At 55.3% G+C, this 12547-nt stretch overlaps 1 protein-coding gene across 8 annotated transcripts in view; it reads left to right on the top strand.

Annotated features, from left to right (window-relative positions):
• The first annotated feature begins 306 nt into the window (after positions 1-306).
• RNF213 (ring finger protein 213) overlaps positions 307-12547 on the top strand; it is a 122208-nt gene continuing 109967 nt past the window's right edge. For 6 of the 8 annotated variants that reach the window (XM_058561811.1, XM_058561818.1, XM_058561817.1 and 3 more), the window contains exons 1-2: positions 308-374; positions 2332-2473. In XM_058561811.1, coding sequence (XP_058417794.1) covers positions 2377-2473 — 97 coding nt within the window. In that variant the 5' untranslated portion in view covers positions 308-374; positions 2332-2376. Of the gene's footprint in view, positions 375-2239; positions 2474-12547 lie in introns of those variants that run through there. The other 2 variants (XM_058561819.1, XM_058561812.1) reach the window with 2 other exon arrangements.

Below are 12547 nucleotides of genomic sequence, written 5' to 3' on the forward strand. Positions count from 1 at the left end.
CGGGGCGCGGGGTCCCGCTGGGCGCAGTGCGAGCTTACTGGGCGGGAATCTGGGGTTGCGGGTCCGTGGGACGTGATGCCGGGTCTCGTGGGTTGTAGTCCGGCGGTCCCGTGAGTGCGGGGTGCAGGGTCCTATGGGTATGGGGTGTCCCTCGGGTCGGGATGCGGGCCAGCGGGGCGAGGTCCCCTAGGTGCGGTGCGGCGGGGGCGGGGTCTGGGTCGCGGCGGCCCTGCCCGAGGCGTCCCGGGGCAGCGGCGCCTGCGTCCTGATGAGCCGCGTCCGGCCGCCTTCCCCTCCTGGTTGCCTCTTCCTGCGACTCCAAGTTTCGGTTTCGCTGCCGGTTCCTGGGTCCAGCCCCGCCCCGCGGGTAGCAGGTGGGCGCTCGGCGGGGGCAGCGCACATTCCGGGGGGCTCGGCGACCTTTCCGGAGGCCCCTCCCCCCCCGCCCCGCCGGGCGGAAGCGCCGGGCGCGCTTTGAACCCGGGCCCGCAGTGCCCCGGGAAGGGGCCGCGGCAGGGGCTGATAGTGGACGGGGGCGCCCAGACCTGGGGGCCTGCGCCCAGACCCCGGAACAGAATCCATCGCTTTAACGAATTTCAACAACGGAAAAGTGTTGTTGCGAAAAGATGCTCGTATCTTTATTTCATAGTAACTTTTTGATGCCGTTATCCTTCGCCCACTTCACCGCGCGGCCGGGAGCGCAGGGCTCCCCAACATTCCAGAGCTGCCCGCGGCCAGGGGCGCAAGGCCAGGCAGGTGCCCAAGGCCAGGCAGGTGCCCCTCTGGCGGGGCGCGGCCCTGGGGAGGCCTGGGAGGGCGGAGAATGAGGGAGTGCAACGATGTGGCGTACCCCCACCCCCACCGAGCCGCCTGGTTTTCTCTGGCAGTGGGGGTGGGGGGGCGTGGGCTTTGAGTTTTGGCGCGGTTCTGTGGCTGGGAAAAGTCGGGAAGCTGACTGAATAGAGAAGTGTGGGTCCCCGCTTCCATTTCTGCCCTCAGGCCCCTGGTGCAGGCGAGGAACAATAGGTCTCTTCAGTGAGGATTTCTGAGCCTGGCTATGGGTTTTCTGGTCTGTGGGGCAGTGGAGCACTGGAGACGGGGAAGACAACTTAGCCAGAAGAGAGAGGTGCAGACCATCATGGTGGTTGCTTCAGGGGGCTGGTGGAGGTAAAGGGCAAGGTGGGGGCCAGGTAACCTTTGGTCCAGTCCTGCCCTGCCCCCAAGAACCCACCATCTGGTGGAGACCAAGCCAAAGGTGGCAGTCAGCCACCCATGCCACAGAGGAAGTGAGAAGGGGAGGTGGGGGCTGGTAGTAGGGTGAGAGCAGAGGGGACACAGCCTGATGGCCCTCTGGGTGCCCTGGGCCACTGCTCTGGCAGAGCTCTTGGGTCTGAAGCCAGCAGAGAAGGGTGGCATGTGGGTCTTTGTATCCCAAGAGACAAGATGCCTATCTCCACTCTCACCCTGGACACACTGAGTGGCCCCTGGAGGCTGGAGATTCTTGGCCTGAGTCTTGGCCTTGGGTGGACAAGCATGATCCTGACCTTGGTTTGCTGCCACCCCCACAGAGGATGGTCTGAGGGCCAGATGGTCGATGAGAAGAGTGCGGGCTTGGTAGATGGCAACCCCCATTATTAGGAATCCTGACTGCCAGCCCCGGTATTAGAAATCCTGACTGCTGGCCCGTTATTAGGAATCCTGACCACTAGCCATGTTAGCCCTGGGCTGCCCTGTGCAGGCTGGTTCCTGGGGTCAGCTCTGACTCAGCCGATGGCTGCCAGCATTTCTGCGGTGCCCCTAAGAGCTGTCCCTGTATGCCTCACCTAACTCTCACGTCCCCATGAGCCAGGCGCTTTTGTCTCTGTTAGCCCCTTGCCCAGGGCACACAGCGGGCACCCTCACGCCACGTCTTATCTCGGGGTTTTGCACGTGCTATGTCTCTGCCCGGAATACTCCCCCTCCTGCCCTCGTTCTCAGCTGTACTGACCTCCAGTCTCAGCTCGGCTGGGAGAGTTTTACACTCACTGAATGATGGAGAGCTCAGGAGGCTGGAAGGGGCGAGCACGGTGAGGGCAGCAGAAAAGGAAGTGGGTGCTGGACCCACATGGAGCTCGGGACAGGAGGGAGTGGCAGCGGAGGACTTGGGATGAGGCAGGGCTGTGAGCGCAGCAGGGGAGGTTCTCAGGCTGGGTATCGATTGAGCGAGGGACCTTCTGGGCCGCCGCTGTGATTTCACTTTCCCAGAAAATGAAACTGAAGCAGGGCTGTGGTCACATGACAGGTGGCTCGCTATATAGCCAGCTGCCTCGGGACTCTTACTCTTGCTTCCAGATCTACAGGGGTGTGCCGGCCTTGTGAAGCCCCCTCCCTGGAGGTATGGAGTGCCCTTCGTGCCAGCATGTTTCCAAAGAGGAAGCCCCCAAGTTCTGCAGCCAGTGTGGACAGAGGCTGCCTTCTGTAGCCCCTGCACCAGGTAAGGTCCCAGTGCTGGTGAGGTGGGGGCCAAATAGGGGCAGTGGGGTGAGCGGTCAGCCCAGTCCCACTTCCTTTCCCAGAAATGGTAGCTGTGGCCAGCAGGCAGCACAGGCGAGTAGAGTGAGGTCTTCGTGACTAAAGAACTTTCTAGAAGAAGCTCTGCGTTAGGACAGTAAAGAACTCCTTCTAGAAGAAGCACTGCGTTAGAACAGTTTTGTTGGGTCCTTTGCTGGAGGAGCCTGTCACTTTTGAGAATTTCGATTTCATTTCTTGGAGAGAACCTGAGGTTCCCCTTTCCCTGTGGGAGTGGGCACTGTCGGGCTGAGCTGAGGAGTCCTTGGAGGATTTCAGAGGATACTGCATGGAAGTGACATCCCAGGCACTGCGGTGGGGCGAGGGGTCCCCACAGCTGGCACAGGCCCCTTCCTGGCGACGGTTGGCTGGTCGGTGCATGAACTTGCGTGACCTCGGGAGCGGAGGTGCTGTGTCAGGTGGGGCTCACCTGCTGACTCAGGTGGTCCTTGATTCTTGGCAGCAGGACCTCAGACTGTGGTTCCCCTCCTCCCTCGGCTGTTCTTCTGCATTTCCCTGGTGAAATGGTTTTACGTACCACCCTTGCATTCGCAGCACCCAAGTTAATCCTTTCGTCCTGGACCTGTCACCTGAACTCCAGCCACTCCGTGGCCTCCCGGCCTGGATGTCTGACCTCTCAGCTTCCCCTTTCTGAAACCCAGCTCCTATCTTCCCCCAAAACATGCCACTCAGGCTCCCCACCTCTCCTAACCAGGGCAATTCATCCTTCCCATGCCTTGGGCCCAAACTCTAGCACCGACCTCCATCATTCCCTTCCTTCACGCCCCACATCCAGTTCCTAGAAGCCCCTTGGCTGTGGGGTCAGAACCTACTCAGGGAGTTGTTTTCCTCCCCCCACCATTTCACTCAAAGTAAAAGCTGCAAGGCCCTACACTAATGCCCCTTCCAATGCCCTCTGACCTCCTCTCCTCTCCTCTTTTGCTGTCCCCCCAGCCCACTGGCCTCCCTGCCCTTCCTAGGACACAGTAGGCATGCTCTGACCCCAGGGCCTTTGCACTACCGGTTCCCTCTACCTGAAACACACCTTTCCTCAGAGACTGCACAGCTCCCCACCTCCCCTCCTTCCAGTCTTTACTCAATTGTCTCCCCCCTAGAGGCCCACCCTGACCACCCCTTTCAAAACTGCTACCCCCTCCCCCACACTCCAAGTTGCACTTCTCTGGCTGTTTGTCCTTGTAGCACTTGGACCACACCAGCCTGTGGCTTCTGAGGCAACCTTTGCTCTCCTGCTCACTGCTTTATCCTGAGTCCCGTGCCCAGCGCCTGGCACACAATAGGTGTTCAATAAATAATTCTGATGAATCAAAGAAGGTTCTCTGGAGACCACGTCTGTTTTCTAAATGTGCACTGCTGCGTGTGTGCGCGTGTTCCTTGTTGCACGCCCACCTTTGGATGACGTCTGAGGGGTGCGCTTTGTACTGGGCTGGGTAGAGGTGCCAGGTCTGCGATTGCTCCTGTTCCCACTGCATTTGTACAAAGCGCTCATGGGGCAGATGCTGTTATTGATGTGAGACATAGGAAGAGGCGGCTGCTTTTTGTTGTATTGATTTTCTTTTGCTGGAGGAGGCGCTCTTTGGGGAGAGCTCTGGCTGAGAGTCAAGCCTGAGGGTTCTGTCTTTGTTTGGAGCACTTGGGGCTTACGGGGTCACGGAATCGCACGCACACTTGGTAGCCGGCTGAGTGTCCCCTCTCACTATTGATCCCTTGCTGTCCAGATGTTGAATCATGGCGTGGCTGAGCTCCTGGTGTCCAGCTGGAATTTCCCACTTGCCAGGGCTCCCCACCCCTGGTCACTAGAACATCTGTGTGGGTGGCGGGCTTTGGGAGGGACAGGGTCGTTGGGGTTCCAGAGATTAAACAAAATAAAACCAAACCAATCAGCTAACCTGCCATGTGCCCTGTGCTGTGCTAAGTATTGAGGGAGGAGCTATCACAAATTCCCATTGTACAGGTGCCAAGAGTGAAGCACAGAGAGGTTAAGTAACTTGCCCACAGTCACACAGCTAGCAACTGGCAGAGACAGGATTTGAACCCAGGCGGGTGGCTCTGTAGTCTGTGCCTTGGGAGGAAGCTGTGGTTGAGATATTGCTGACCTCAGCATGAAAAGAAGAAAGATAGGGTGCTGGCAGCACCCTGCACCTGCTCTGGAGTGCCGCCCACCGGGGCTGGGTGGATGAACAGCTCCAGCCCCTGCCAGCACTAGCCTGTAGTGGGGGGCGGAGGTGAGGCATGTGTTAAGGTGTTAAGTGTGGGCCTTGGGGGTTGAAATTAATTGTTGTAACCAGGTAAAACAGGGTGGTCCTTGGCTGGCAGCCGAGAAGAGGTGGTGGGTGAGGGGCGAACAGTGTAACCGAGGGGCTTCATCTGAGTCTCCGGTCCTGCGCCTGGCGCCTCTTGGAGACCAACTTTGGGAAAACACTCTCAGAGGTCTCCAGGAAATCTCGCCCTCCCCCTGCCCTTTCCTTTCATTTTGTGTGAGGGGCTTTCATAGGGCTGCTGAGGGCAACCCATGTGTTTGCCATCAGAATGTTCTAGGTAGTTTCGCCATAAACATCTTTGCCACAAGCATTTTTGCACATTTTCGCCACATAACCAATTGGCTGCAAGGCAATTTCGCTGTAAAAGATAAAATAATTGGTTGACAGTTTGGTTTCATTTCTCTATCGACGAATCAACCGCCTTCAGCAGACAATGTATTTAAGTTAGTTGTCAGTTGGTTTCATTTCTCCATGGATGAAGTGCTCGACTGGATAGAAAACATAGAAATAAGACTTACTGGAAGTGTGAAATAATAAGAGAGCGTAAAGCCAGATTGTGTAGTCTACTAGAAGATGATGACGTATCAGTGAGCAGTCCTGGTTCAATGGCCTGGGTCACAGTGGGCCCTCAGTAAAAAATGTGATGAATGAATGAATTACCCCCACGCGGCTTCTCCCTTCCCTCTTCTTCCCCTGCTGACAGCCCCTGCCACCCCCAAGCCCCCAGGTTCATCTGGTCTATGGGATGAGGAACAGACAGACCCGGGGTGGAGGGCAAGCCAAGGGCCTGGGAGGTGCAGAGTTGAACCCACGTTTCCCCCACAACTTTGGAACGTCCATCGAGGGACATGTGTCCATATGCCAAGAATGAAGAACAGTGTAGAAGGCTTTCACAGCACAATTCAAAGCTCAGTTACAAATATGCATCCTAGTATTTGGAAATACTGATACCTGTCTTAATGAAGGAAGGCATTTTGGCAAAAAAAAAGTGTGATGCTGAATGAGGAGACGAATCAACAAACCAAAAGGATATATAATATGATGACCGCAAGACATGAAGACAAGCCCACAGGTGCAGTCCACAAAACGGAATCGGTCATCTGTGTGGTGTTGCCGTGAATCTACACATTTTAAATGTATTCAAATATTTTATATTTTCATTTTTTGCAGTAGAATCTTTTTAATTTTGTTATTAATTTTTTGTGTGTGTGAGAAAAATCAGCCCTGAGCTGACATCTGATGCCGATCCTCCTCTTTTTGTCTTTGTTTTATTTATTTATTTATTTTTATTGATGTTTTAATACTTTATAACATTGTGAAATTTTGGGTTGTACATTTTTGTTTGTCCATCACCGTATATATGCCTCCCTTCACCCCTTGTGCCCACTCCCTACCCCCATTGCCCCTGGTAACCACAATACAGTTTTTTCTGTCCATGTGTTGGTTTATATTCCACGTATGAGTGAGATCATACGGTGTTTGTCTTTCTCTTTCTGGCTTATTTCACTTAACATAACACACTCCAGGCCCATCCATGTGTTGCAAATGGGACGATTTTGTCTTTTTTTATGGCTGAGTAGTTTTCCATTGTATATATATACCACACCTTCTTGATCCAATCATCAGTCGAGGGACACTTAGGTTGCTTCCACTTCTTTTTTTTTTTTTTTTTTTTGGTGAGGAAGATCAGCCCTGAGCTAACATCTGTGCTAATCCTCCTTTTTTTGCTGAGGAAGACCGGCTCTGAGCTAACATCTATTGCCAATCCTCCTCCTTTTTTTCCCCCAAAGCCCCAGTAGATAGTTGTATGTCATAGTTGCACATCCTTCTAGTTGCTGTATGTGGGACGTGGCCTCAGCATGGCCGGAGAAGCGGTGCGTCGGTGCACGCCTGGGATCCGAACCCGGGCTGCCAGTAGCAGAGCGCGCACACTTAACTGCTAAGCTACGCGGCCGGCCCTCCACTTCTTGGCCATAGTGAATAATGCTGCAGTGAACATAGGGGTGCATAAGCCTCTTTGGATTGTTGATTTCAGGTTCGTTGGATATATTCCCAGTAATGGGTTAGCTGCCGATCCTCCTCTTTTTGCTGAGGAAGACTGGCCCTGGGCTGACATCCGTGCCCATCTTCCTCTACTTTATATGGGACGCCGCCACAGCATGGCTTGACAAGCAGTGGGTCGGTGCACACCTGGGATCCAAACCTGCGAACCCTGGGCTGCTGAAGTGGAGCGCGCACACTTTACTGCTGCGCCACAGGGCAGGCCCCTAATCTTGTTATTAATTTTAATGTCCCTCTTTTATTTTTTGTTATTTTCTTCTTTTATGGCAAAATTCCCTTACAGCCGGTTAGTTATGTGGTGAACATGCTTGCCAGGACGTGCTTGGGACATGCAACAGAACAGGGGGAGGAAGACCTGTCTGAGAACATGGGCTTGTGGCGTTTTCACAAAGTACCATTACGTCTCCTCTTCCTCGAAGCAGACTCGGTGGTCACCTTTGAGGGCATCGCCCATCCCAGCTGGCAGGGAGAGCAGGCAGGGTGGCCATCTACCTCGGCCAAGTCGGACGTCAACCCAGGGCCGCCAGCTCCCAGCAGGGCGCGGTCACTCCCAAGGCAGACAACCCTCGTCTCCAAGATGCTTGGCGCCCCTGCCGGCGCAAGGGGCGGAGGCTTTGGAAGCTGCTGGGGGTTGACTGGCTTCTGGGCTGCCCGCTTCTCCTCCGTGAGCACCGTGAGCTATGGACAGGGCCATTGCCCTTTGGGCTGGGTGGCTGTGGGCAGGGGCAGGGCCTGGGCCCTGGTCACCCAGTGCGAGGTGCACAGTAGGGCCGAGGACCTGAGTGTTGTGTGATGAGACGCTGCTGGTTTCCTGCCTGGCTCCGGTGGCCCCTGAGCATCCGCAAGGGCCTGGAGTTGAACGTGCTACACCCTGGAACACACATCGCTTCCTGCTTACTGGCTTCTTTGCTGCCTCACACTTGGCAGTGCCTCTCTATTTACAGGAAAAGAAACCGAAACCAAGATGTTGGGGCCCTGGCTGGAGCTGCTGAGGGGGCGTCTCCTCCTTTCAGCTGCTTCTAGGTCTGCCAGGCGGCCATGGGCTCAGGGCATCCGAGAGGCTGGGCTCTGATGTTGCAGGCGGTGCCGGTCCCTCAGAAGCCCTGGCAGGGCTGGGGTCTGTGGGGCCAGGAGAGGCCACAGTGCAGCTGCCCAGAGGTGCCAGGATGTCTGGGTCTGTGGTGCACTGGGAGGCCACACGGATAAAGGCAGGGAAGGGAGTGTGTGGGGAGTTCCAGGCCGTCCTGGGCATAGAGGGAGGATGGCCGGCTCTGCGGGGGTGATGTTGGGCCGGTCTGATGGTGGAGGGCTTCGAGTGCCAGTAGGGCCTGCAGGGGTAGGGAGGTCATGAACCCCTCCCCATCCCAAGTCCCCACTGCCCTGGCCAGTGCTCCAGGGGACCCAGGTGGGATCGCCACCTTGAGTGCTAGAAGGTTATTTTCAGGGAGTGAATGAAGTTCTGGGCAATGTATTTCTTTTTTTATTTTATGCATTTTCTAAGTTTTCTTAAAGATGTTTTTATAATGGAAAAAAGTAAGATGAGAAGCCCGAGCCTCTGTGTTAGTCCGGGGAAGGGCTGGGGGAGCCCAGGAGGCAGCTGCAGTGTGGGTGGGGCTGGCCTTGGGGGGTTTCGGGGGTGGCAATGGAGGGGTCAGGGAAGGAACCATCCTGCTTGGGGGCGGCACCGCAGGTCTGAGGTTCAGCCCTGCCCAGGGCGTGGGTGGGGTGAGGCACCAGCTAGGAAGGGGTAAGGGGTGTAGGAGGCAGGGCTGGTGAGGGGCTGGATGCTGGGGTGCCTGTGGGGCTCCCGGGAGGCTCTGGTGGGCTGGCGGAGGCCCGGGCAGGTTGGGCGTGACCTGGCCATGGGGTGTGGGAGTGGATGCCCTGCGGACATGGGGACCCGCAGGGTGGGCCTGTGAGAGGCAGATGCCTGTGTCCATGAGGAGGGGCCTCGCCAGGGTAGGGAAGGGGGCCCGGGGGGTGGCTCCCCGCTAGGCTGGACCCCACCCCTGGGTGCCCCCTCCCCATCACACATCCTGTTAGTGCCTGTGGGCCTGCTGGTGTGGGCATTTGGTTTCCGTGGCTGCTGGCAGGGCTCTGGGTTTGTGCTCACCGTCCCTGGCACTGGCTGAGTGGGGGTGGGAGGAGGGGCAGCCAGGAAGTTTGTGTTGTTCTGTGTGCTGGTTTTTTTTTTTAATTGTGGTAAAATCTTCATAACAAAGTTGACCATTTTAACCACGTTTAAGTATGTGTTACTTCCTCCAGCCTTCAGGGCAGGGAAGTTGCAGCCCCTTTTTCCAGGTGAGAGAGGGGCTGGGATTGCTCAGGATCCTGTCCCGGCTGCTAGCCAACCCAGGGGTGTGTGCACTGCAGACCCTGACCCGTTTGGGAGCCTTGGAGTCTGCATGGCTGACTGATTTAGGTTGAACGAATGTTGTGGGACATTTGTACTCGTTTTGCTGTGGCCATGATTTAGGGTTGCCTGGAAGGTCACGAGTTCCTCCCCCATTACTGCGTTGATGAGCCGTTGACTAGATTTGGGGATCTGTCTGAAGGGGAGCTCAGAGCCGCTCAGCTCTGTCTGCACATGCACCTATTTGCACGGGCGCTGCAGGGGAGGTGGTCCTGCCCAGTGTGCATGAACTTGGTGAGCCCCATGCTTCGTGGGGCAGCGGGGGACAGAAATTTGCTCTGATTCAGCCACAAGTCCTGGGGACAAGGACCATGGCCCAGAGCGCCGGTCTCTGTGAAGCTGTGGAAGGCAGCACAGTGCCTGGGTTCCTCCCTGCCCCACCACTTGCCAGCTGGGGACCTGAGCAGGTCACCTGACTCTGTGCCTCTGTTTTTGCATCTACCAAATAGCGATGTGCTGGCAAAGCATCTACCCCGATGGTTGGGTGCGAGAACTTGATGGGTTCACTGCAAAGTGCCTACTAAGGGCTAGTTAAGTGTTTGCTCTTGCTGAATCTGATACTTTGCCTTTTGTTTTGATTATCATGGAAATAACACACGCCAATGGTGACCACCTGCCCGTTACAGGAGGATGTAAAAACCCGGAAGGCCCCTGATCTTGCTCCAGGCCTTCACATCCCCAGTTAACACAACGCCATTAACTGTTTTGTGTGTCCCCTTCCAGACATTTCCTCTGCGTGGGAGCGTGCACACGTGCACTTGTGTTTCTGGAAGCTGGTGGAGTCACACCATGCACACTCTGCTTTTCTCACATGACACTGCTCTGTGGTCTCCAGTTGAGGCCCAGCCTCAGCAGCATCCTTTGTTCTGCCCCGAGGCAGGGCCTGACTCAGCAGCCAGCCCCATCCCGGGCACTTGCGTTGTTCGCTGTTTTGCCATAACACACACGGCTGGGCCGGATCCTTGCACGGGATCTTGCCCCCCGAGCCAGTCTATCTGGACGACAAGCTCCCAGGAGCTGGGCCGCTGGCCACGGGACTGGTGCATTTACAATGGAAACTTCTTTTCAAACCGTCCTGCGCAAAGCTTCTCCCGGCCGCTCTCACCAGTGGTGTCTGCGGGGTTTCATCTCCATCCGCACTCTCTCTAGCACTGGGCATTATCAGTCTTGTTAGTCTGCCAGTCGATGGGTGGAAATGGCATCTCCTGGGTTCCAGTCTCACTTCCTCGATCGCTAGGGAAGCCACGTATCTATTTGAGGGTTAAGAGGTCACTTGTATTTCTTTTTCTTTGAATTGCCTCTTGTTTTTCTTTCAGGGAAGCTGTTTTTGTTGTTGGTGTTTGTTTTCTTACTGATTTTCACAGTTGTTGGGGCTGTTTGTACTGGGGATGGCCAGAAACCCAGCTCCCCGCTTCCTCAGCAGGAGGAACGCCCGGGCCAGCACGCACTCAAGTCCAGACTGAGGGGTCCAGGTGTAGGCAGGGCTCCTGTTCTGTCCTGAGATAGCTCTGCATCTTTCTCAGGTCCCAGCAGCCATGCTTTGCCTCAGGCTGGCTGCCCTCATGGAGGCACACTGGTCCAGCAGTTTCTGTGCCTTGGATCTGTTGGTCTGACCAGGAGGAAGGAGTCCATGTGTCAGAAATGCCAGTTCCTGGAGCAGGTCTGCTCTTCCTGCCAATCACTGGGGCTAGGGGAAATGCCAGGTTCTGATTAGATCAGGCTAATCAGGGCCCACCCCTCCACTGGAGGCTTATGGAAGGATGAGGAGGTCAAAATTCCCACAGTGGGGCCGGCCCCATGGCTTGGCTGTTAAGTGCGTGCGCTCTGCTACTGGCGGCTCGGGTTGGGATCCCGGGCGCGCACCGACGCACCGCTTCTCCGGCCATGCTGAGGCCGTGCCCCACATACAGCAACTAGAAGGATGTGCAACTATAACATACAACTATCTACTGGGGCTTTGGGGAGGGAAAAAAAGGAGGAGGATTGGCAATAGATGTTAGCTCAGAGCCAGTCTTCCTCAGCAAAAAGAGGAGGATTAGCATGGATGTTAGCTCAGGGCTGATCTTCCTCAAAAAACAAACAAACAAACAAAATTTCCACAGTTATCATCAAAGGAAAGTGGCCTGGGGCTGTTGTGTGTTATTGATATCCTTTGTCAATGCAAATAACCAATAACCGTTTTATAGATAACAAAGGTAAGGTGAGCTAAGCTGAGGACTAGCCTGGGAGTGGTCTCCACCAAGGAAGAAAGCTCTGGAGAAGCATGGTTTTCAGTACAGTTTTATATCTTTTTAGAAAAAAGAATGTACATCAAACATGCCCAGGATACACATTCATCAAAGTTTCAAAGAGACGTTTAGTTACAGATTAGCAGGTCAACATGACCCTGATGTCTGGGAAAGGAAACTTGTCTTCAAAGGAGATACTGATACTGGCATCGTAGGGCAGGAGGCATGCATCCCTGTCTTCCCAGAGTGCACTCTTCATTTTGGGATGATGTTTCATGCATCCTTTACTTTAATGGTGAAAGCAGATGGACATTATATGTTTGACAGGCTGTAAGTCAGCTTCTCTGGTTCAGGCCGAATCAGGTTTAAACCAGAATAGCTTCCTCATATGCTCAAAATTTCTTATCACCTTCCAGCTTTAGTTCTTTGGCCCTAAGGATCTGAGAGTGTGTATGTAGACGTTTAGTGTATTTGTTATTAATTCTGAGTCCTGGTATGTTCCGGGTGCTGGGGACCCCCAGGGGAACAAGGCCACTGGTCCCTGCCTTCCAGGATTTTTAGAGAAGGAGAAGGGCGGTGATAAGACTGAGCGCTGGGAGAGGGAAGTGGACGGGGCTGCAGGAGGAAGTGCCAGGAGTGTGGGGTGCACCCGGCAGGACTGGGGCCTTGGGCGTCAGGCTAAGGGAGGGTTCCAGGCAGAAGACCATCCGGAGTGTGTAGGGGGGCATCGAGACTCAGGTTTGAAAATGGGGGTCCCCTGAAGGGTTCAGTTTGGGAGGGTTCAGTGCTTCAGGTACTCAGTGCTGTATGGATGATGGCTGTACGCGGGCGGGATTCTGGAGGTGGACTAGCCAGGGTGCATGGATGGACGAGTGCAGGGACCAGGGAGGTGTTAGGAGGCCTGCAGGCCCTGCTGGGAGAGGGCTGGGCATGGGGCGCCCACCCCTGAGAAGAAAGGAGGAGTTGCTTTAGGGAGGGTGTGGTGGGGGGCAAGTTTTGCTCTGGAGCTGCAGAGATTG

The sequence above is a fragment of the Diceros bicornis genome, chromosome 18, assembly GCF_020826845.1.
Source record: "Diceros bicornis minor isolate mBicDic1 chromosome 18, mDicBic1.mat.cur, whole genome shotgun sequence".
Classification (NCBI taxonomy): Eukaryota; Metazoa; Chordata; class Mammalia; order Perissodactyla; family Rhinocerotidae; genus Diceros; species Diceros bicornis.